Source organism: Buceros rhinoceros, unplaced genomic scaffold, assembly GCF_000710305.1.
Source record: "Buceros rhinoceros silvestris isolate BGI_N320 unplaced genomic scaffold, ASM71030v1 scaffold2146, whole genome shotgun sequence".
In the NCBI taxonomy this organism is placed as follows: domain Eukaryota; kingdom Metazoa; phylum Chordata; class Aves; order Bucerotiformes; family Bucerotidae; genus Buceros; species Buceros rhinoceros.
The window spans coordinates 9259-33232 of NW_010417916.1; the positions used below are offsets into that span (position 1 = coordinate 9259).

The window sequence follows — 23974 nt, forward strand, 5'->3', positions numbered from 1 at the left end:
AGCAGGAAGGAGACAACGTCTGTGGACTCCCAGTAGCTCGCATGGAAGAGGTGTGGCAAAGCGACCGTTGGGAAAGCTGTCAGAGCATCAGGACAGTAGAGAGCATAGTCGATCCGTTTGGTTCCCCACCATCTGGCAGCGACTAGAAGCAAAAGACTTGTTCAAAGGGGGTTCCCATGCATGCGCAGTTTCCATTCCCAAATGGTATTTTAAGGCTCTGGATCTTCGCTCCAGGTACACCAGGAAGGTGCTCCCTGGCTGGTCGCAACCGACCCAGGGCTCAGCGTTTGCTCAAACCAAGGGAAGGACATACAAGGGCACCAGGACTTGAGCTCTGCTTTGTTTAAGCAAATAGAAGGCACTAGTGGGCAGGTATCAACTGACTGTTCATCCAGACTCCAGGGAAGGGTCCAAGGCTCACGTGCAATGAGCCTGGGAATCCACATGCTAAAACATGAGACAGAAATGCATCTCCCTGGAGCTGTGGGAGGAAGGATGCGCGTGCTTTGCCCAGCATATATGTGCCCAGGCCATCTCTGGCCCTGCTTCCAACCCCTTTAGCTTCCACCAAGGAATAGCATCCAGGTATTGGCCACTCTAAAGAGGACCTGAATACTAGGAGCTCACGCGAGATGCTACAAGGCACCACAAGGCAGGGTATACAGCACATACTGCCGGGGTTGGCAGTCCCCAACAAGTCCTTGCTGCCCTCCCAGGCTACCACGTGGCAGGCAACTGAGACGTCCAGCCCAGCCTCTCTGGGAGCACAGCTGCTGCAGTGGCCAGCAAGAAAAGTACCTGGGAGTGCTGGGACTTCATTGCACGGGGCACTGAAAATACACTGGGATCTGGTGCAGGCAAGGTTACAGGCAACACAGAGGAATTTCTCCCTTGGGGAGTCAAAACACCCCCCACAAGCGTCCGACAGCCACCGTTCACCCATGGGACGCCACCACACTTCGATGCCGCCCTGACCTCTGCCCACACACACATCCTTTCCAAGTTCCTAGCAACGAGCTCGTCCCAGCCCAAAGCCTCAGACCCCGAAGGCGCGGGCTGCTCTCCCAGCAGCGGAGAGTCCTCAGCCCCCATGCGCTCTGGCCTGGAAAAGCAGCCGTGGAAAGAGAAGATGGATCAGATCAAGAGAGCAAGAGGAGGAGCTGTGTGTGCATGCAGGTTGTAAGCTGGGGCTTTGACAAGGGCTTTCTCAAGCCTCTTTTTTCTCTGTGACAATGTTCCCTTTTTACGGACTTCCAGGAAAGCTGCCAGGTTTAAGGTACAACCCAACAAACTCCTCTTGTTACAGGAAATCTAACTGGTGATGAGCACAGGTGCTGAACTGAAGGAACGAACCCACCGGCTCCTTCCAGAGACCTGCGTAAACCTCCCACCAAAGCACCGTGCAGAGGGTTACGGCATCAGCACACCCCCACGGCCCAGCCCTGGCTGTGCTGAGCACGCAGGCTACCCTCATCCTTACGGCCCTTGCTTTTCTGAAGAGCCATGGGAAGGCGGAGGAGGGCGTTGAGGATCACCATGGCTGTTCCAGAGCACAGAGGCACCTCCTCGCAGCCAGTTCTGACTCCCTGTCATCCAAACTGGCAGCTCCTGGTCCCGTCCCGTCCTTTCATTTCTCACGCGAGCCGCCAGCTTGGGTAATCTCAGACTCTTTGTAGGAAGCAGAGAGGATTTACTCTTCCATGCTCAAGAGACGGTGGTGGAGGCAGAAGCGCTGTTCCCGCAGCCTGCCCAGAAGAACTCCTGCTCTTGCCAAGTTGTTAGCTGTGTGGCGATTGATCTTCGGGGTAAAGTGACGGAAATGCTTGTTAAAATGCAATCAGAAATTGGAAGAGCCTCAGCGAAAGTGCATAGAGTTGCTGTGAAGTTCTGTGACTACTGAACGAGAGAGGAGGTGGACCGGAGTGGATCTCTCCAGAGTACCTGTCTTGATGTCCAGGTCGGGAATCCGAAGAGCACAGCCTGCAGCCTGACTCCACGGCCCTTTGAGCTTTCCTCCCTTCGAAGGGATTTCGTGTTTATGCTGCCTACGTCTCTTGGACGTGGTTTGGGTAGGGGATTTGTGAGGGAGGGCAAGTTGGGACAGAAGGCTAAACCCTCTACAATGATTAAGGTGGTGTTTGGTTTCTAAAAGGAAAAATAAAATTAAAAAAAAGCAGAAATCACACTTATTATTACGGCACACACATGCTGCAGGCAACACTGGCTTCATCCTCCTGCAGTTCAGAGCACAAGGGTGGCTGCGCCCTAGGGAGGGCTCCCGGGAGGGAGCCGTGGTCTGGAGGTGCCCTCCGGACTTCCTCGGGCTCTCGCTGCGGGAGAAGGGCAGAGCACACCCAACCCTCGATGCCACCGCGCTGACAAGGGCGAGCGCTGCAAAGCCAGGGCCAGGGCTCAGAGGACGCGTCGGCACTCGAGAGGTGAAGGAAGGGGCTGCGACAGCCCTTGGGGCTGCGCAGGGCATCCGGGTGCACGCGCAGCCCGTGCCGGGGCCGGCCCCTCCCCATCCGATCTCAGAAACAGGTTTTGGTGGCTGTGAAGCGCGTGGAGGAATAAATTACACAAACCAGAAGCTGAACAACCGGGGAGAGCGCGGGGAAAGCAAAGGGAGGCAAGCGTTGTGTGGGCCTGACCCCGCCGTCACGTCCCGCGGGCCTTTCGGCATCACCCTGGCGTAAACACTCGGTAACGAACAACCACCGCTCCCCGCTGCCCGTCCTCGGCGGCTCTCCGCGGGTGCGAAACCAGCACAAAACAAACACCGTCCCCCCAGCAGCCTCCTGCCCCAACAGGCTGATGTTCAGCAAGCGCTGGGCAAGACCTCGTACCGGGACAAGCGTAAGAAGGCGCCACACGGGGACCGTGGCGCCAGCTCTCGGATGCGCTCTGGGGTGACACACCTCGTTTGTCAGAGCGCAGGTAGTTTAATCCCGCTGCCGAGTGGTGCCTCACACAGGGCAAGAAGTTACAGCCGCCCCTGACCAGCACCCCCAGACCTTCAGCAACTACCGCGTGCCTCGGGGAGTGTTATTAGCCTCAGCAATTAGTTATGCAGTCAGGAATTCGTAGCCCTGTAGTCTAACGGAGTATCTTTAAATTTTTGCCACCTTCTGGGACAAGAGTTTGGGCTGAAGGGGTTTTTTTGTTTGCTGGTTTTTTTGTGGTTTTTTTGGTTTGAATTTTTTTTTTTTAATTTGTTTGGTTCTCAGCCTTTTTCAGTACGAGAGGCCCCTGAGGACACAGACTGTTAATCTCACACCTCAGCTGAAATAAAGAACAGGCTGAACCGTTAACAAAGGCTGTTGCTCTCCGCTGTGTTACCTGGGAAGTTATATAGGTCTTGGGAAAAGGAGTAAATGAAAAATCCCTTTATTCCTCATTCAGCTCAGGCATATGGGTCATAACCGGCTGCCTCCCTGAGCTGCCCCGTGGGCTGCAGAACAGCTGAATTTCTAAAGCAAAAATCATAAATAACCAGCCCAAATCTGTTCTTCCCTTTCAGCACTGCAGAGGGCTGTGCACCACGATCTGCATCACGCCACATCCTGCACTGCGATCTGGCAGCGCCGATCCCTACCAGTTCCCACACCTCATCCCTTGGGTGAGCCCTCACCGCACACAGCAGCCAAGCGATGCTCAGAACTAGCAACCGTTATGGTTTGTCCAACCATTTATCACCAGCACGATCCCACACGCAGCGGTGGCCCCTGTGTCATAATCGAGTATGTCAGCGGTTCCTCCAGAGGATGCGACAGCACGTGGCACTGGCTACGGCAAAACTGGGCGAAGGCGGAATCGTTCCAACTTTTTGTTGTTAGCGGAAAGTAAAACCCCAGACAGACAGACAGAAGCTGGGCGGCTCCGGCCCGGTGCGTGGCGCCGAGAGCGGTGCGGCAGCGAGCAGAGGTCTCGGAGGGGGTGAAACACTTACTGTTGGCTATGTTGGAAGCAGTGTAACTGTCTGCCATTCCTGAGACCTGGCTGGCAATGCTGATCTCACTGGCTCTCCGGAAGCCCCTGAACTGAGGGGCTGAAATGGGGGTGGACAGGGACGCGCTTTCCATGAAGACGGCACCATGAGACTGAACAACATCGGCTACAAAGTTGAAACAGGGAAATCAAAATATTAGACCAACAGACAGAGGCTGGGCAAGATGAACTCGAGGGGAGGAAGGAGGCAAACAAGGCTGGTAGGTGCAAAAACCTTTCAGAACTGATTGGAATGGAAAATAAACCCAAAACAACAAAAACCATTTAATCAGAGCTCCAGTTGGGAAAGAAAGCAAACACCACAGCAGGCAAAGAGACACGGGGCTGGAGGAGCAGTCTTTGATTGAGAAGCAGCAAAATAAGCAGCTCAAAAAAACCAAATCCAAAACCCCAAAGAAAAATCCAGGCAGACTTATTCAAGCAGCAATTACAGAAGCATGTGTCATACACCCAGATGTGAATATACCGACTTTATATATTCGCATCGAGACAAAATAAGGTAAGGAGGACATAAAAAACAACCTTACAATGGGGATATTTGTTTTCTTGAAACATTTAGACTTAAATGAACATCTCTGAGATAGAAGCATTAATGCAAAAAAAAAAAAAAATCAAGAAAACATCTTCATGCCTGGCAGGGACTGAATTTGAACTCGTATTTTATCGCTAACGGATACAGCCAACACTCGTTAAACTAAAGTAAGGGCTATCGAAAGGAAGGGGTCTGGTGCTGAGCACTTACATCTCCCATCGGTGCTGGCGGATCGGGGAGCGCTCAGTCTCTGTGGAAACAGAGCTACTTCTGTGCGACGTGCAAGTCTGGATTTTTTAGATCCCAACCTGAGGTTTACCAAGTGTGGCCTAACCCTTCAGTACATCAATGCAGAGGAGGAGGATTTGAAGTCATGCTCACATGGACCTTATACACGTGCTGGAGGACAATGGACTTAAAACGTTCCGGACTGGCAAACTGAGAGGTGCTAGAAGTCATGAGAAAATTTTTCTCCTGTAACAGTGGTAAGAGCATCCTCCCCTCTGCGGAAGCCACGAGGCCCCGCACTGCGGAGGGTTTGCAGCGCCAGTACCAGTCCTCCACGGCAGGCAGCACCAGTAGGACAGCAACATGCAAAAGCAAAGCTACTCGCTACCGCTTGAACGTTGCCCATCTCTGCTGTACCCGAGAGGCAGCACCTGAACTTAACTCCCAGGTATCAGACAGGGCACAGGGTCGTGCCCGGCCAGGCAGAAGACGCCACAGGGAACGTGAGTACGTTACTCCCACACACCAACATCCTCCACTTATTTCAGCCGCTTTCGATGTCCCTGGATTTAATCCCAGTATGCAGCTGACACAAGGCATTGCTTTGGCAACTGGTTTCATTTAACATCGGTCAGTTTGGCTTGGGGCTACTGGTTTGCTTCCTCCAGTCTCTCGGTTCACAGCAGCAGTGTCGGTGTCCAGGCAAAAGCTGCTGCAGTGGAGGGAAAGGGACTGTATGAAGCAGAAAATGTGTAGCTAAGTGTTGGTAAAAGAATTCTCTTCTCTGCAGGGAAAATCAGGCCACAAGCTGCTCTGTGTAAAAGCTTCATGGACTGCGAGATCTGAGCCTTAGCGGGAGCCTGACCTGATGATGAGCCGCGCACACTGCCCACGTTGTGCCTGAAAGGCTATTACCAGCATCACTTTCTCAGCACTTCCCTCCTCTTTTTGCCTCACGCTGAGCTGCTGGCTGTCAAGGCTGTTACCAGTACCCACATCCCAGCCAGCCCCACTGGGCCAGTATGGTTTTCTTACCGCAGAAAGCACCAGCACACGCAAGAGGAGACTATTCAAGCAGAGGCTGTACTTGCAGAACACGTGCCAAGCCAAGAGCTGCATTCAACCTTACAGAAGTCTCAAGGGTAAGAGGTCCCGTTCCCATTACTGCATGACCTGGGACAACCCTCTCATCTCTTCCCCAGATACTTCCCCTTCCCCTATCTCTTCCCCCTTCCTCTCCTCTCCCTTGTCTGTACAGACTGTGAGATCCTTCTGCGCTTGTGTCACATCAAAGGGGCGCCACAACACGGCTGTAACATCGATGACGACCATCCCCTTCCCTGGGCTTGCTCTGCTGCAAGGAGAGGTTTGGCTTTGTCTGCACTAGGAAAAATGCCAGGTTCAGGTTTAACTAGCACCTACCAGTGAAGCCTGAACATCTTCCTCTCCCTTAAATAGTGAACTGTGGCTTGAATTCGGAAGCAGCTGGAAGACACGCTGAAGAGTGTTACCGCAATGCTACCTAGGAGAAAAGGCTGGGCCAGGTACCGGGGTTGATCATGGCTCCGCTGGCATGTCTTCCCTTAGCTCTGCCTGAATTTTATCTCCTTGGAGAGCCCAGAAAGCAAAAGGTGAATAAAAGAACAAACATTGGTATTTCGGGCTCACTCTTTTTAGCCAATCTCACTTTCTTGGGCCTGACTGGGGATTTTTGAATACAGCACGTTTGAAGCAAACCCACACAACCTCAACAGCCCTCCCAACACCATCCTAGCGCCTGTCACCAGAGGAGTAATTTTCACCCCTATAAAAGCCTAAACTGTTTTCGCATTCCTGTGCTGTGCGGTTTAGTATTGCCTGCGTTGCTGGCAGGAGCCTGCTCTGCGGGGGGTGAAGTGCCACCCGACAGCAGCGCTCCCCTGCTCCAGCCCACTCGAGTTGCTCCTGTGCTTCTCCCCTTTCCCAAGCTACGCACCCTCTGTCCCTGAAAAAGGACAGTTTCTAAGAAAAACGAGGGCCAAGAAAAGGCAGGGCAGGAAGCGTGGGCAGAAAACCCGTTTTATCATCACTGCCCCTTCAGCCAAGTTTCCTCGACCCCAGAGCTGCAGAGACAACGACTTCCAGATGAAACCCCAGACCTGACTTGCAGAAAAAACAACCCCCTAACAATGTATTTCCTAAACTCTGTGTGCATTTTTTGCACCCAGTCTCTTGTGCAGCACTGCTCTTGAGGTTTTGAAACCAAGGGGGCTTTCTTGGGGAGTGCAGTGAGCTGGGGGGGACACAGACATGCTGCCACGGCAGCACAGACTGACCCCAGCACATGCTCCTGCTCCTAAAGGGAGCAGTCTAAAGGCTTCTGCACTGCAGAGGTGACATCCCCAGCCACAACTTGGGTCCTGACAGTCTCAGGGAGGTTCTTCAGGCGAAGACTTGGAGCCCAGGGTGAAGCTGGATGGCTGGACCCAGCCCAGCAGCAGCAAGACTTCCATCAAGATTTGCTGTTCCTCTCTGTCGCTGGGTAAGGGCAGAGGTGTCCCCGGTTTACTGCGCTGGCTGAAGAGTACAATGTACACACCGCGTCTGAGGGCAGACTATCGGAACGAGGAACCTTCAGGAGGAGAAGACCTGGCCTGAGCGGCGCCCTGAGCACCCTCTCTCCCAGCAAAGGACCTGCTGCTGCTCAACCTGCAGCGTGTCAGGCCAGTGCAATGAACTGCGATTTAACTGCACTTCCAGAAAGTGTAAGAAATTGGTTCTGTAAGAAACAAAACCAATTTCATTTTTTCCCCTACCTCTGGGTCTTCAATACTAATTTCAGTGCTGTGTCTTTTCGTCTGTGGCCTCGTTTGTCAATGTTCTTACTAACCGTTTCCCACGAAGCGAATGGCACCGGGCCATCCTCCTAACGCACTGCCGGCACTGCATCAAGTTCTGGGGGCACCTGCGTGGCAGATTTCAGTACGTGCTATTTGCAGGCTGAGCCGTGGCACCAAGTGGGAAATACTGAAAGCAATCAAAAATATGTCAAGTTCAATAAAAATAAAAAAAATAGAAAAGCCAGCCAGGTGCTCAGCACAGGCCAGACCCTGCTTGCACTGGAGTCACTGGTCAGCGCTGGGCTCTCCGCACTCGCTGCCCTGAGATCAGGAGCAACACAGATTTCTGCGGTATGTTTTTATGATTCTGGATGTTTCCCGCAGTCCAGCGGCTGAACTGGGTTTCAGCACTTGCTACAGTCAAGCCAAGCACTGCTTGGCCACACTGTGCTCCTGACATGCAAAGTGAAGAGCGGAGACGCTTCTAAAAACTCCAGCCTGACAGCTGGAAATATCAGATGACAGCTAAATGGCATTTCACCAGAGACCTCCAGAGCGATCAGTTAATAGCACCCTCTGCTTTGTACAGAACACCACAGCACAGGCAACGTGCTAAAAATGATCTGCACCTTCGAAAAACAAAGAGGGAGGCTCTCTGCAACAGTCCGCAGTGTTGCCATCCTGTATGACCACATAATGTACTGGATTGCTCATCGACAGCATCGTCAGCTTGTTAAAGACAACACGGCAGCAGAACCAAGCTCTCAGCGCGGAACACCGACAAAGGGGCGAGAACGGGCAAGACACATGGGGAAGAAAACACGAAGACAAAGTCAAGTCTCATTAAAATCGCAGACGTAGCGTCAGCCACAACCAGAATAAATGAGGCCATGCAGCATTTATGATGGAAAATAAGCAAAACAAAGGCATCAAACTTTGCTTTTAAGGCAGAAGTCAAGAAATTCATTTCCAAAAGCCAACACGTATAGCCACCTTGGGGTCTGAAAGCCTCAGTCGCTGTATTCAGCGGAGCCACAAGTGTCCAAACAGGGGATACTCAAATGGACAATATCTGGGTCTGACACAGACGTTAATTAGACTTTGGGCCACGGTGCGGCGTGGCTGGCTGCTGGCAGTCACACACTGCAGACAACCGACCCTTTCCCAGGGGATCCTGCGCCTGAGCAGGGCCACCCAGGCACTCCAGTCGTTCTGTGCCAAAGCTCCTTCCAGCAGCACAGCCATCACAGATGGACAACAGTAAACGCACGCCAGCAATCTCCCCTTCCAGCATCAACACCAGAACAGGACAGTTTGTCATCCCAGCTCGTTCTTTTCATGGTGGGTCTCCCAGACCCAAGCACGATCCCAAGTGGTTATTTCACGTGGCACAGCCTGAGACACAGCATGAAGATTTCAACTCCAGGAGGCAACAGTGTGATCTCCAAAAAGCACCCCGAGTACCCAACACCATAGACAAAACAAAAGTGTAGGTTACACACACTCCACAAAACCAGCACTTTTATTGGAAACATCTTGCCAATTCAGTACGGGAACGGGGATACTTGTTTCCATGAAGCTGTCCTGGTGCTGGAGAGCACCCAGAGGGCTACTTTCCATGAGGAGGATGGGATTGTTCTGGATTGTCTCAACTAGAAGCAGATGGGGAAAAAAAAAAACAAAACAGAAGGACAAAGAACAACAGACATGCGGCCACAAAGTGTTAACGTACAAACAGTTACAACTGAGCACTTCAACTACGAGTCTTCCATGAAAAGACAACCTTCAAATAGAGTGAAAGAAACAAAACACGGGTGACTTCCCAGATAGACCCACACCCAGAGATTAAGCTGGGAGCAGAGGGGAGCACAACGATGGCACTTCAGCCACGGAAGGGAGACCTCTTAACCAGCTCTGCGGTGAGCCCAGCCCACGAGCACTCAGCAGGTCCTTTGTACTCTGAAGGGAAACACCACGCTGTAAGGGGAGATTAACCGAAATCCAGACTCACAGGCTACACCGTGCAAAGCACAGGGGTAAGCAGGGAGGTGAGTTTGATTTCACTCCGCAAGTTGGTTGTAATGAAACAGGGCCCCGACATTTAGTGCAGATGGGAAAACATCAAAAAAAAAAAAAAAGCCGTCTAAGAGGCTTTCTGAATCGTGGCCTGGAAAAAAAGCTTGCTGTCTGCCTGCGGAAATCTGCACAAGTAGCATTACAGACGGTTTTGTACATAACTAATTACAGCTGAGCACCTGAATTTTACGTGCTCACCAAATCATATAGCTTAATTAGAGCAGCAATTAACTCTTCTGGAGCGCCCTGCAGTGAACACTAGCTTCAGGGGTGACTTTGCCAATCGCGGTTAGAACAGTCCTTCTGGGTAACGTGTAAATCGCAACGCTGGCATTTGGACTCTCACGGGGAGGAATAGCCTGTTCCGTTACGATACGCAAAGGACGAGGCTTTGTCTTACATGAGACAATTCAAAGATGACTTTTTGTCAGTCTTATTCATCAAGGCAGAGCAGCATCTCTTAAAATAACTAGGCTCAAACGTGGAGAGGGCTTCAAAATCACTCTCCCCCTCTCACAGTTGAGCTAATTGCTGTTTGACTCCTCCCACTACATAGCAAGTGTCTCGAAACACCGCGAGCTCCGAGGTCCGGGGAGGCACAGCAAGCTCACAGGATCCCCGTCTTTGTGCGGAACAATAACCAGAACACGGGCTGCTCAGTGGCAACAGGGCTCCTACCTCTGGCTTCAGTGGAACAGGGGATTTGAACTGTGCTTAAGAGGAAGAAGAAAGATGTTTAGGATTTTATTTAAGCAGCTGCTTGCAGCTGATACCTAGAATACACCCAAAAAGCAAATTGCTTTTCAAGTTGCTGCAGATTCCTTGAGCTGGGGGACTGGGTCCAAATGTAATTGTGGGTGGATCCATTTTTAAGAAGTGTGGCAGCAAGATCCTTGCTAAATTCGACAAGTGAGTGGGGCCCGCAGAAAGTATTTTCTTCACCTCATTAAACACGGGGTTTAGTTTATGCCCATTTAGCAAATCACTCCTCCAGACTCAGCAATTACAATACAATCTTTAAAGATGCTGATACATAGGAGACCACTGCTTTGGACTTTCAGTTTTAAGATGATGCAGCATCACCAGAATTATTCAGCTCCTGAAACACATTCCTCTTCATTTAGTCCTGCACGATTCAAATATTAATTAAGTGGAAAGCTACCGGAGCTCTGGGAAAAAAACAACAGCCAAAGCCCAATCTTTCTAGCCGGTGGCTTTGATATTCTGCTCTGGTTTTGTGTGCTGTACGTCTGGTTTTATAGCAACAACTCTTAGCTGCAATGCTGACTTTAAGTAGCCATTGACTAACCACCTCTAGGAAGGGGAAAATTACGGTTCTTCTTGCCTCAAAGCCCTGACCATGCAGGGAACCAAAGCTTGAGGGGAAGCAGAAAGGTCAAACTTAGTGCTGCACAGTGGTGAGCTTCTCTGAGAGCTCCTTGCAATGACAGCCTGCACTCTGATGGTGACAGACCACAGGAGTCTAGGCACCGAGGTGAAGATGGGAGGAAATACAGTTTATCTTATTGGATCAGCTGCTACTGGTGTAATGGGAGCTGAGGCAGGGCTTGGGCAGGACACAGCTGTTCCCAGTGCAACCCAGTAAGACAAAAGGGCGTGCACGCATCCTAGACTCCGTCGCTGCTGCCATGGGGGTGGAGCAAGTGAAGGCAGAAGGCAGAAGGCAGAGGAATCTGAGGAAGATACAGTATCTTACTGGCAGGGTAGCAAGGGTGAGGCGGTGTCACCAGCCTTCTGACCTGCTGTAGCCTGTCCCATGAAAAAAACCAAGTAAATCATCTCTATCTCACTGTTGACTCTGCTCCTTCCAGTCTGCACTGGCCCTTCAAGCATTAAAGTCCTGAACTCCGCCAAGTTAATCATGTTTTGTTCAGGCCCAGTCACAAGCACCAGCGTGGGTGTAAAACAGGGACCTCCACAGCGTGACTCTCAGCAGCTGATGGCCTCTGTGTGACAAATAAAGGGCACACGGGTCACGAGGCACTGATTTCGTTACAAGAACACTACTTTTCCAGCAAATTGGGAATAAGACTAACAGCACAGGGCCAATTCTCTTTCGTGTCACTCCCAATTGCTTTGATAATTTCATGTAAAGTGTGGCTATAACCCTTCAGGCAGTGAATATGGATCTAAAGGGACTTACCCAGAACAGCAGAGTTGCCATCACCCAGCGGGAACCTCTGGTAACGGGGAATGTTAAAGGGAGGCAAAAGGTAGAACTTCCTCTCCAAAAGGGGCTCGAGGCGTGACGCAGATGGGTCTGCAGGGTGGAACAGGTTATAGACCTGCTGACAAGCCGGTCTGAGCTGAAAGACTAAACAGATGAAGAGAAACACCCCTCAAGCATCAGAAGGTTATTTGTTAGAATATTGTAAATATTTGTCTGTAAAACCGACAACTGTTGGGTTAAAAAAAGTGCTAAGGATTTATCATCTCCCTCATCTTCCAGTTCAGCCAATTGAAACAATTTATTACAGTATTTACAGACTCGGGAATTGGCCACTATTTTTAATGTTCAGGAGCACATTGCAAATAAGTTGTATAATCGGTACTGGCTAGAGCACACAGTGATCTGCTTCCTTACGGTGCTATAAATGTTACATATAAATGCTTGGGTTTTACTAGTTTGTCTCATGACTACATTGGTGGCAGGAGGTGCTTCCACTGAGCTCACTCGCTCAGCAGATTACAGCAGGACTTACTGTCAAGAGCTGGAATGACAGTTTTTCGCAGTGCAAGAACCAGACCCAAGGGAGAACCAAAGAGGAAGAAGTCAGTGATCTCAAATTCAAACTTCCCAATATTTCCTCCATCCAACATAGTAGAGCTACTAGATCGCCTGGATCCCGGGTCATTTCTCAGAACACTAGAATGTAAACTGGGACAAGAACAGAAAAGAAATTCAAAATCTTATTCATGCTGTGTTCTCATAACTGGAGGCTGGATGAGTGATTGACAGTGAGTGTCAGTTCTCTCTCTTCAGTGAAGGAACTGTGCCAATCAACCCACCATGCCCCAGTGCTGTGGTTTTACTGGCCAGCACAACGTCCCCCCAGTCAGCGACCCCATTATGTTGGCATAATGTAGACTGTACAAAAGCAACCTCAGCTGGGTTCATCTACACACTCCTATCTCCTCAAAATGCTTTTTCTTTGAGGAGTCAAGATCTCGGTTGCTGCTAGGAGGGTAGTAATTTGCAAGATAAAATAATCAGCAAGACAAAATGACTAGAGAGGCAGTTCTACAGAGATTCGCTGCATTACAGATGTTTCTGCTGTGCCTTGTGCTTGTCAGCATTTGAGTTCCTTCCATCCCCTCGTTCTCAAACATTTTGGAAAGCTGTGCTTGCCCATTTCTTCCTTGTGGAAGTAGTTGGACAAATGTTACAGGATTGAAAAGGAAAAAGACAAATGGTGAAGAGAAAAATAAAGTCAAAATCTGTGAGAGGGTTTCTAATATCTGCGTGCACCAGGGCTGCACCACAGCCTCCACCACGCGGACGGCACCCGCTGGGAATGGGAATTGGGGTAGTTAACTCAGTGGCCATGGGCACATTGTATTCATCATGTATCCAGGATGCTCCCGCTTCTCTTCTGCCCATGAGGCCACATCTGTCGAGTTACTACCAAACTAGCTCTCAACCTCAGCCCAACAACTCGTGGTACCTGTACTTAAAAAGAGTACGACATAAAACACGTATAACTCCCTCCCCTGCTCTTTCAGGAGTGCAATCTGTTTGCGAAATGCAGCCCGTGCGCAGCGCGGGCTGGGCAATACACAGGGTTAACACAGATTTAAATTCACGTATCTTTCGGACACTGAGGAAGAAGCAGCAGGCATTCTTACATGAAAATGCCACAAATCCACCCCTATGTTGAGAAGAGGTACCTCTCTGCAGTCTAAACCTGGGATTAGGCAGCAAAACAGCAGCTGTGTAGCACTAATAAGCTGGTTCTGCTGTTACCACCCATTTCTTTTGCTCTCCAGGTTCTACAGATTCAGATGGCAGCCTTGCCAGGTTATCACTGTTATAAATAGAAGCGAAGAGCTGAAGACAGAACACCAGCAGTGACTTAACAGGGTGTTTGCAAACACTTTAAAAAGCATCTGAAGAAGTTCTATAAAATACACAGGATAAACAAACACCCCAACGGTTGGGCTGGATAAAAGGTTTATTGGCCTGGAGTCAGGAATGATGCAAATGCAACAGTTTCTTGCCAGCTCTGTGACCTCAAGTCAAAATCCCAGGTGGTCACCAGCACTTGCCGTGTCTCTGCATGCAACAGCACTTGCTGATCAAAGGCACTTCTGAAGGCAGTGTGCTGGCTGCCTGGCTGGGCAGCGACGTCCCAGCACTGCTGCGCTCGTGGAACTAGGGCTGCTCGCTCCCCACCATCTGTAGCACCGGAGCAGTCACTCACACACTCCTCCGAGACAGCCATTCAATAAACGAGCAGCTGCAAATGCTCACACATTCGAGAAGAAAAAAGGGATTTCACTTGCACTTTGTTTTCCTGCTTTGGTAAATAATCATCGTGGCAGAGACAGCACCTCTGCTGAACGCCACTCCCTGAGGGTGTTAAAAAACTCCCTTCTCACGCTGCACTGTCACGTATTCTCTAGCAGTGCGCACACGCGTGGCACTACTCTCTCCAGAAACGACAAGCTTACTTACGCCAGACACACCTATCGCTGCAAGTCAAAACACTGACGACAAAAGCCAGAGGAGCAGGAGGTTACAGCAGTGACAGCTAAAATGAGCACATTCCCGTTCCTGTGATGTGAACGAGCTTCCCTGAGATCACATTGCCAAGACATGAAACGCTGAAACACGTTTTAAAACAAGCCACCTTCAGTGAAGAGACAATTCTTTAGCTGACGAGGCTGCAGTGCCTTAACTTTGCAGTGCGTAAGGAATACAAAGTTATTTAGGACACGCTCAGTTTTGCCAAAGACGGAGCAATGGCAACGTGATTCGAACGAAGGCACCAAAGGAAAGACCGCCCTGACGACAGATGTGTTAAGGCAGGACAGGGGCAAGGGTTTTATGGTGTGTTCCACCCATCTTCCCATGGCGTTTCTTCGTGGGGAGTGGAAGAGAACACAAGCACTCATATTGCTCAGCAATTTGGACAGCTTCTCTCCTTTTACTGGGAACTTGATAGTCTTTGGAGCCATCAAAAGAAACGAGAGCCAAGGGGAACTCTGAATCCGTCATGCTCCAACCAACCAACAGCGCCCTGTTCTCCCTTTAAAAAGCAGCAGATGTACCGTGTGCGTTAATTAAACAAGAGCTTATGGATTTCAGAAGCAAATCAACTCATTTACAATAATACAAGTACAGCACAGCCAGAAATAATGTAGTTGTGCAGAAGGACTGAATTTAAAAATAAATGTGTGATTGTAACCTCCAGATGCTGCTCTGGCTTGCTGGGCATTATCCCAGAGAAGCGGGAAGGTCTGATACGTGAATAGAAATGAGTGTCTTTGGCACAAGCTGCAATCGGCACGGACAGAAAGGCCCCCGTGTGCCAGGCTGCCCGTCTGCTGAGCCCGTCGGGAACACTCGGCTCCTATCTGCCAACCTCCTGCACGAAGCTGCGTCACATCAGGGCTTGGTTTTTGAACGGGAAAATCATTGCTGGGTGCTAGAGAGGACAAAGGGGCATTCCGCCGATGACCGCGCTGCTCAGCAGTGATGGCTGTCAGCACAAGGTCCAGGGCCGGGGATGACGCCCCGCAGTCATGCGGGAGGGGAATCACTGCTCTCAGTACCCCCTGCACCAGGGAGTGGAGGCAGCTCACAGCAGCTGCAACCTGCCCCTTTCCCTATGGGAATCTTGCTCTTGAGCTGTGGGAAGAGACTCATTTTTCACCCAGGGTCTCCCTCGGAGATGGAGCAGGAGGGACGGGGACAAAGCCATCTGAAATGACAAACTGTGCAATTCATTACCCACATCAGGCCCAGCCCTCGTTCTAAACTAGGTGTGAAACTGCACCGAGATGCCAGCCTGCTTTCCCAGCGGAGTCTGTGCCCCCGAGGTCAATAACAAGGAGGAGAAAGAGCACATTTTTCCATGACTCATATTTTCTCCTCTAATACAGGAGGCTGTTTTGATAAGGTAAGAACAAGAGACTGATTGCCTTTTATTAACCTGCTGGAAACAGCCGAGCAGCTTATTGTCGTCGTCGTAAATGCAGCTGTCCTTCTGAATACAGCTTCCCTGCGCGCCAACAACAGCCGCTTTGATGCTCGCTCTCTCCTATGAATCTTTTACGTGGCAGGACAACAGGAGTCCCCGGGCTGTGGCAATGATTGCGAGTAGCAAAGGAGGGGCAGAAGCGCAGGACAAACCTTCAGGCCGGCACAGGGCAAAAGGAACAGCTTTGGACACAGCTGCAAGGCAGATAATGGTGTTTGCCGGTGGGGGGACGTTGCTCCCCAGTACCTGGGACGTGGGGGAACAGGTATTAAGAGATGTTGCCGTTCCTCCAGGTGTGCAGGAGGAAGAGGTCTGGGCTGCCCAGTTCCACCGGCTGAAGATGGTTCAGTCAGAAAAAGCCTCTGGGTTTATAGAAGTAGTCCCTGAATCAGCAGTGGAAAGATTGCTATGAAAATTTCGTCCGTTATGCTAACGGATACGTTTCTGAAAGTCCATCTGAATGGGATATTGGCGGCTTCAGGAGGGAGTAACAAACGTGAAACACGACCTTGGTGCAAGGGAGCAGCCCTGGCAGGGGACAGAATGCGTCCCCTGGCCCTGCTCCATGCAGGGTGCTTGGGCTGCTTTGCCAAACAGTCACACAGACAGAACAATCCTCACGTGCAGTTCGAGGCTGCGCCATGCACCAGTCAAGCAGCTCATCCAGACCATTCTCCCACCGTGACAGGAGAAACCTGCTCCTGAGACAGGAAAGGCACCACAGTTCAACCTCGCAACTGAACTAGGCCAAAATCAAAGGATGCTCGGCTCACGCCACCTTTCCCAAGAACAGGCAGCAAACCCAGTCAGCTTTCAGAGATGTTTGAAATGAAAGATGCCCAGTTCTGCTTCCCTGCCTTCTCTTGCACAATTTCTCCACTTGCTTTACAACCTCCAACCTGCACTCGGGGCACAGCAAGAAAGCCGTAAGTCACCTGACTGCCTCGGCTGTCAAGCAACAGGAAAAAAGGCTTCTGCCATTGTACCAGTTGTGCCGGAGCAGCTAGATTCTCTCTCTGCCACTCAGCAAGAGAGCTGATGGGGTTTTTTTCCATATATAACGCACTGAAATCTATATCCCTCCGATCTAAACGAGACGCTTTCTTCCACCTTGCTTATCGCAGGATGACAAAGCAACACTCATGTTTCACAGATGCACCGATCCCAGCTCCAGAATATTGCTGCTTCCGCTCCTTCAAGTCCTTACCTGGAAAGAAAGGCCTGATGCTGCTTTATTGTGTCCAGTTCATAGGTTGATGAATCACTCCTTTTCCGTGGCAGCTGCTTCTTTGGATCTTCTCCGTTGCTGCGGGGAATATCAATGTTGCTCCTGCTGAGGTGTTTGCTGGCTTCCAGATTAGAGCCACTGGAACAATAGCTGTTGTTCACCGTTATTCCAGGAGACAGGAGGTCGGTATCCTGGGATTTGAAATGTACAGATTTTGCACTCTAACAGCTAAAACCGGAACGCTCACAGGATAACCTTCTCCTTCCGTCCTCTCTTCCTCATCTACCCCAAGAACCAGTTGAGGGCAATACTGTATCTCAGACCAAGGCACTTCGTAAGGGTGAGGGTGATGCTGCACACCAGAGGGTGAAGCATCCCTGTTCAGAGCAGTCCCACCCAAACTGAAACCCACAGGCACCTTAAGAGACGTTTGCTGTCGGTGAGGAATAGAGTCTTTGTTGGTTCACGAAAAGAACCTTACCAAAACCAGGGGTCACGGAGGCGCTGTGGCCAGCGGGCCCATTCCCAACAGGCACTGGGAGCCAGCATTACCTGGACACTCACAACGCTTCCTCGCCGACTGCTGTTCTGGCTTTCGGACACAGTCTGATTGCTGTAGCATAAGGCGTCAAATCCCAGGATTCCTCCAACGCAGTCCCCTACCAAGCAGACCTGAAAAAGGCAACAAAAACATGGTGGAGGAGAAAAAACAAAAAGCCCCTTGCCTTCAGTTCAGAGGTGGCAGCTAAACAGAGTGCTGATTACACCGGGCTGTCCGCGTCCCGGGCAGATGCTGGCTGGGAAGAGGCTCGAGGTGGATAAATCACGCTGCAGCAGCGCAGCGCGACAGCGAATCCAACAGCTCAAACCTCGTGGGGCTGGAGAGTCCCTTTGCTCCCAGAGGTGTGAGGCTCAGTCACGGTCTCTTGCAAGGTGCAGCAGCTGCACAGTCTCAAAAGAGAAACCCACTTCTGGAACAACTCCAGCGTGAGCTGCTGAGGGTCCTTTAAAGACGGGAATGCTTAAACAGCCTGGGTTTGCAAGGGGCGCAGCGATCGTGTTTAGTATCAAAGGTAGTATTCCTGATTTGGAAAGGTGTGTCATGCTGAAGACTGATTAACTTCATAGCCTTGTAGCTTCTTTTCTGAACCCAAACTCAGACTTTGCTTTGAATCCCAAAGGTTCCAGAAAGAAAATAAGCAATCATCTCTCTCTCCCTCAGAAAGGAAGAAATGGAAGGACAACACTTTCTTACTGCGGCTCAACAGTGTCATGTTTCCATCCCTCCTGAGAGGACGGTGGAAAAGAGAGCTTCAGAAGGAAGTTGCTTCACGTGCTCCTCCTTTCCTTGTGGCTCACCTGGCCGTTGAATGACATGCCCTCCTGGGATCGGATGAACTCGCTGTAGGCCTGGTTGGCTCTGACGATGACTGTGGCTACCGCTTCTTGGTACTGCGGGGACGATGTTGCTAGCAGAGGGAGGGCAGCAAGGGGAATGTGATCCTGGCTGTTGGACAGGCAACCTTCGTCATAACTATATGGGCTGAGGCTGGATAGAGCAAGAAACATTAGAAATATTCAGCCTGACACACAGGGTGGGGAACACCATTTGCAGAGAGTACAGTCAGCACTGTGGTTCATTAAAAAACAGCCTCAAGATAGAAAGGCCATTTATTCCCCTGTGAATGGGTGAGAGCTTAATAGATCTTTCCCTCCCATCAAACGTAAATCTTCAAGGACAACACACTTACACTGACAGAACAACCCTCAGACAAGGAATTAAAGCCTTAGTATTTATTGGATTAATTAGAATAAATCAATCTCAGAACTCCTGCTGCATGTATTTACTGCGAAGTATGAAATCGAGATTGAATGCCTTGCTGGTATACTAGTAAGTGCATTCTCAAAGCGTGGTCAGAGCTTTCAATACTACATGCAGAAAATTTCAGGGAAGCAAATAAAAATAACAGAAACCAAGAGTGAAGTTTTCTGTGTCTCTCCATGACGAAGTCACATCAACTTACCTGGACACCAGGGAAAATGCTTCGGAGCAGATGGCTGGGCAGGGGACTAGCCTGATGGCAATGTGTCCAAGAGCAGCTGGGTAATGTACCCGCATCACCGTGTCAAACACTGTCGTGATGGTGTTGACGTCCCCTTGCTTAGAGCTCTGGTCACCGCTTCCTGAGTCCAGGATATTCCCTCCATGGAGTACCAGGAGGAGGACATGGATTTTACTTGGCTGCATTAATGGCTGCACTGATTCGTCCTGGCAATGAAGGAGAGCAGGTAAAAAGGCTTATTTTGCAAAGAGCTTTTACTTGGTCTGAGTGCATTCTATGCCAATTTTATCACCTTTTACTTCCCCAAGCCCACACACGGTGCGTACAATAGACACACTATCCACACCAAGTCCAGTCAGGGACGAGGCAACCAACCACCGGTGCAGCAAGGTATTTCCAGCAGAAACAATATTCGCCGTGCTACAGGGCCTTGGCAAGCCCCCTCCCAGAAGGCTGAGGTCTGTTTGGGACATCCATACACAGAGACAATTGCAGCGAGAGAAGGGACCACAGAAGGACCAGAAGCGTGGAGACTTTCAAAAGAGAGACTGAAAGAGCTCAGCCAAGTTTGCTTTGCAAAGCTACCCGAGAGTGAAACGTTAGGGTGGAAAACCAGAGAAATACAAGGTGGGTGTTGCTTTCTGTAGGGTGCTCAGCTCGGCTGCGGCAGTTGACAGTTAAACACATCCAGCAAAATCTACAAGGGAGATCAAACAGGTCAGCAAGTGACAAGCTCCTGGGGAAAGAGGCTGTAGGAAGAGATCAGTCATTGCCTGCGACAGAGGTTATAAATACAACTTCAGATTTGCCTGTGCTGTTGCAAAAGAGGAACTGAAAAGAAAAAACCTCAAGACCCTGCGACCCAAGGACTGACTAACGTGGCTGGGAGACTGCTGCAAGGATTTTACTGTGGCTGTCCAGGTCATTTCCTTATTCTGTTGAACCAATTCGTCGCCCAGACAGACAGGCGGTAGCGTGGGGGAAGGAGGGAATTGTGCCTGAGCTCCTGAGTGCCCTGCCAGAACAGCTATCAGCCCGATCCGGACGCCCCAGCAGCAGCTACAAGAGCATCCATTTGTACTGGTTGCACATTAGAACACGACAGAGCGGGAACTACTTGTAACACCTATGAGCTACCAGGAGCTTTCAGCGTTTATGGCTCCCATAGGGACCCAAATCTCCCACCCCATCGAGATATGTGAAAGCAGGTGCTGATGTCCCCTCCTGTGCCTCATCCCCTGGGCTAGCTGAGGCAGCATTTGAGAACCTCCTGGGCAGCTCCCTGATGAGGCAGAGAAATAGCCACTGGGAGGAGGTGTGGAAGGGGTGAAGGGCAGCAGTATCTTCCATTTAGCAAATTCTTCTAATTTTAGTGTCTTTAGTCACCTGTTGTCCTTTGAGCAGAGTCTGAGTCCCTGACTGCTGGGGGGAAAGCATGCCCAGGCACACACAGCAGCAACCAAACAACTAGCTTACATTTTTACCAGCTAACGGTAAAGCGTGTCTTAATACGCAGCCCACCAGAAGCATTAAAATTCTCACCCAAGCCTGTATGAAAAGATTTTCCACATCTTCTGCGTAACAATGGCCTTTAATTATTCAGTACCATTACACTGTATTAACGCCTGCTCTTTAAACCCTCTCTGAATCAGTTTACAGTGCCTGCAAGTGAGCTTTTGCCTGGCTGGAGGATGGGAGGAGAGCTCGGAGCACCCCAGCACTACTTCTGCTTTCAGACATGTTTTATGTGCTCATTTGGAAAACAACACGAGTCACCGAGCTCACGTTATCCAGAAGTTTATCAGCAGTCATTTGGAGACACCTTTCCCTTTTGGTTCATCAGCCTCTGCTCTTGAAGGAAGTGGAGAACAGGCAAGCAGCTGCTGATTAGTTTAGGGGTGGAGGTGGCTATTTAGGACTTCCTTGCAAGACCTGGAGTCTCTTAAGACGCCTGATTCCTGAACTACCTTTTGGTGATGGAGGCTCTTACGCTGCAAACCACTGCAGTGGTGGCTAAGAATTTCCTACTGTTTTTGTAGGCTGGTTGTGAACAACTACAAATAACTGTCTTTTTCATCTCACTTTGAAGTCAGTTCTTTTTCCAACATGAAGGCAGGAACAGGAGGGAGTTGAGTTTCTACAGCCCTCTGATGAACACAGCAAGCTCTCCACACCATCCTGAGCTCTCATAGAAATTTCAGAGCTGTGACTTGCTTATCTTGAGGCAGCTAGAGCTGCCCCCATCACCAGTCCCCACTCTCCCCATGGCGCTTGAGCTCTCAGACTATTACAAAAAAGCCAAGCCACCATGATTTACAGCCTGGCACACAGTAATACCAAACCCATGCTCGTGGTCTTTGACAGACCACGACGTAACTTAAGCACTCCGCAAGCAGCTACGACATCTCTGCAGCACAGACGGGCAGATGCTTTAAGGGAAGGAAGGAGGAGCACAGCCACTCCAAGACGCACTATCTCACTGGGACGCTAAATCCAAAAGCCTCTACATGCAAGTCGAGAAAGCCAGGGGTGGGCGGGCGAGCTGTTATTTATTTATTATTTTATCCAGAGTGCTCACACAGGTTATGCTATAACTGGTTTCCAAACAAGACCCTGAGCAGCGGTCTGCAGCTGAGCTGCGTCACTTGGACCACCACAGCCAGCACCCTGGAGCTGCAGGAACGCGGCTCTCCAGCTCCCACATCCGCACTGGCTCCCTGGGCATCAGCAAGATGGCTCTGTGTTACCCAGCAGTGCCTTAGGCTGCTGTCACCCCTGCAGCAGTGGTGGGTTCTTCCAGCAGGATACCTGATGCTGCCTGCAAACTACAGAGCATTTTCTATAGGATATTAAAAAAAAAAAGAAGGCGGGTGAAATAATCCCTTAAACCCAGCCATGAAGCACGCAGCACGCTGGTGCGGCTCACAGCGACCCAGAGACATCACTCACAGCCAAGGGAGCCGTTTACCCCATTTACCCCACAGGGACAGATTCCAGCAACAAGGGCTCTCATTACGAGAAACCGAAGCACTTACTTCGATGATGCTGAGCCTCTCCACGCTGGAGCCAACGTGGTACTCTGCCGACGTCTCGTGATACAAGTCACCTGTAGGATGAAGTTTAAGACATCAGCGCTGTAAGATGCTGTTTGACAAAGACACTCTTCCAACAAGGCAGTTTGTGCCAGAGCCTCTCAGCCTCTTCTGCCTCACATCTCCTTAATTACTTCATCAAATTGCTCTCTCCCATCCTCCCACCTGAGAACCCCGGGCAATGCTGGGTCACTTATTTTCCAGCAGTTTCTCATCGCCCCGGTAGGCGCTGAGGACATCGGTGAGCCCCTCTCCCATTACAGCGATCCGGTTTTGTTGCTTTATTAAGGGTGGCAACAATGGGAAAACCCCGCGCGATTGTCAGAAATGCCTGGTTCGTGGGAAATAAATGAATTGCTTGAGCCGTGCTGGGGGAGCAGAGATCTGATGTGTTCGTACATCTGTGCCTACACAGACCAACTTTGTAGCAGAAAGCCTAAGTGTCATCCTCCACCGTGCTGCGACACGGATCGGTCTGGCTGGGGAACCAGCTTCCTGTCAAAATTCCGTAACGATGTGCAGAAAACAAACCCGAGGCAGACACAGGCAAGAACAAAGGATGGAGCGAGAGGAAAGAAGAGTCAGGAGAAATTCAAGTGATTTGAGACAGAACTGGAATATTTTATCATTATAGGAGAGAATCCGGGCTGCCGCACAAAGGAGCCTAACCAAGGCAGAAAATAGGAGAATCAAGAGCAATCCCAGCTCCCACTGGGCAATTCTTTTTCGGCAGCACTGGGCAGTCATTTTGATGCTCTGTCTCAGCTTATGCTTTTGTGAGAGGAGGATAACAAGTTTTACCTTTTTCAGAATGTGCTGTAATGATTGCCTGGAAATACTGTAAAATATCACATGCAGTTTTTACTTAAAAAGAATTACCCTGGACATCATCGCATTCGGGGGTTTCAATTTTATCCATCAGATCGTTGGAACTCCATTTGGTTATTTCTTTCGGGAACATTTCCTCATTGTCAGACAAGTCCTCTTTAAAAAATGGATTTTTGGAGAGTCACAAACATGGAAACAGACAAGAGCACAGAGCAGAATTTTAAATAAAAAGGCCCATAACTCTATGTAATCTTACAAACATTGGGATGGCTTAAGTCATAATAAAACATGATACTTGACCAGCTTTTGTTATTCAGAAACTAAAGCACATTTTGAAAAGTACACAAAATGTTTTAGTTGCTCATTTTTAACAAACCAAACTCCTAAAGCATGGAAAAAATAACATGGATTTTTAACGCTCCCATTTCAGGTCCCACGTTTCGTGCTTTTCTTGCCGTACTTTCTGAGGATGCTAAAGCAGCCAGAATGCTCCAGGGCAGGAGAGGTCAAAGCAGCGTTTGCCACTGGGATCCTCCCGGAGCTGTGGGATGTCTTTGGGGGAAGCAGTGACAAGATCGCTGTTTGCAGGACTGAGTACTTGAAGGGGCATGAGTAACAAAGGAAACGTGAACTCCCCGGCCTATCTTTAGCCTGTTTTCCTCAGGAGATGAGACTTGTTTGATCACACCGAGTGCATGTGTCTGCCACATCCCTCCTGCTTCAGTATGTTCTGAACCCCCTGGCTCAGGTCGACTACAGTTGATAAAGAATAAGGGTCCCCAAAACATTACGTACCTAGAAGTGTAATTACAAGCAAGAGACACATAAAGGAGAGACCCTATAAACCCCCCCACAGCGGTATCCAGCCATAGGGAA

General features: G+C 50.1%; 1 protein-coding gene across 1 annotated transcript in view; it reads right to left on the minus strand.

The window, feature by feature from the left end:
- Positions 1–23974, minus strand: part of LOC104495356 (membrane-associated phosphatidylinositol transfer protein 2-like) — a gene marked incomplete at its 3' end in the record, with an annotated part of 60880 nt that overhangs the window by 7402 nt on the left and 29504 nt on the right. Inside the window, exons 7-17 of the mRNA XM_010138315.1 lie at positions 23150–23254; positions 22214–22284; positions 19140–19384; positions 18475–18664; positions 17668–17787; positions 17095–17306; positions 12387–12562; positions 11828–11998; positions 9090–9239; positions 3950–4114; positions 1–142 (exon numbers count right to left, since the gene is read on the minus strand). The exon at positions 1–142 is cut by the window's left edge and continues 2 nt beyond it. Coding sequence (XP_010136617.1) covers positions 1–142; positions 3950–4114; positions 9090–9239; positions 11828–11998; positions 12387–12562; positions 17095–17306; positions 17668–17787; positions 18475–18664; positions 19140–19384; positions 22214–22284; positions 23150–23254 — 1747 coding nt within the window. The remainder of the gene's footprint in view (positions 143–3949; positions 4115–9089; positions 9240–11827; positions 11999–12386; positions 12563–17094; positions 17307–17667; positions 17788–18474; positions 18665–19139; positions 19385–22213; positions 22285–23149; positions 23255–23974) is intronic.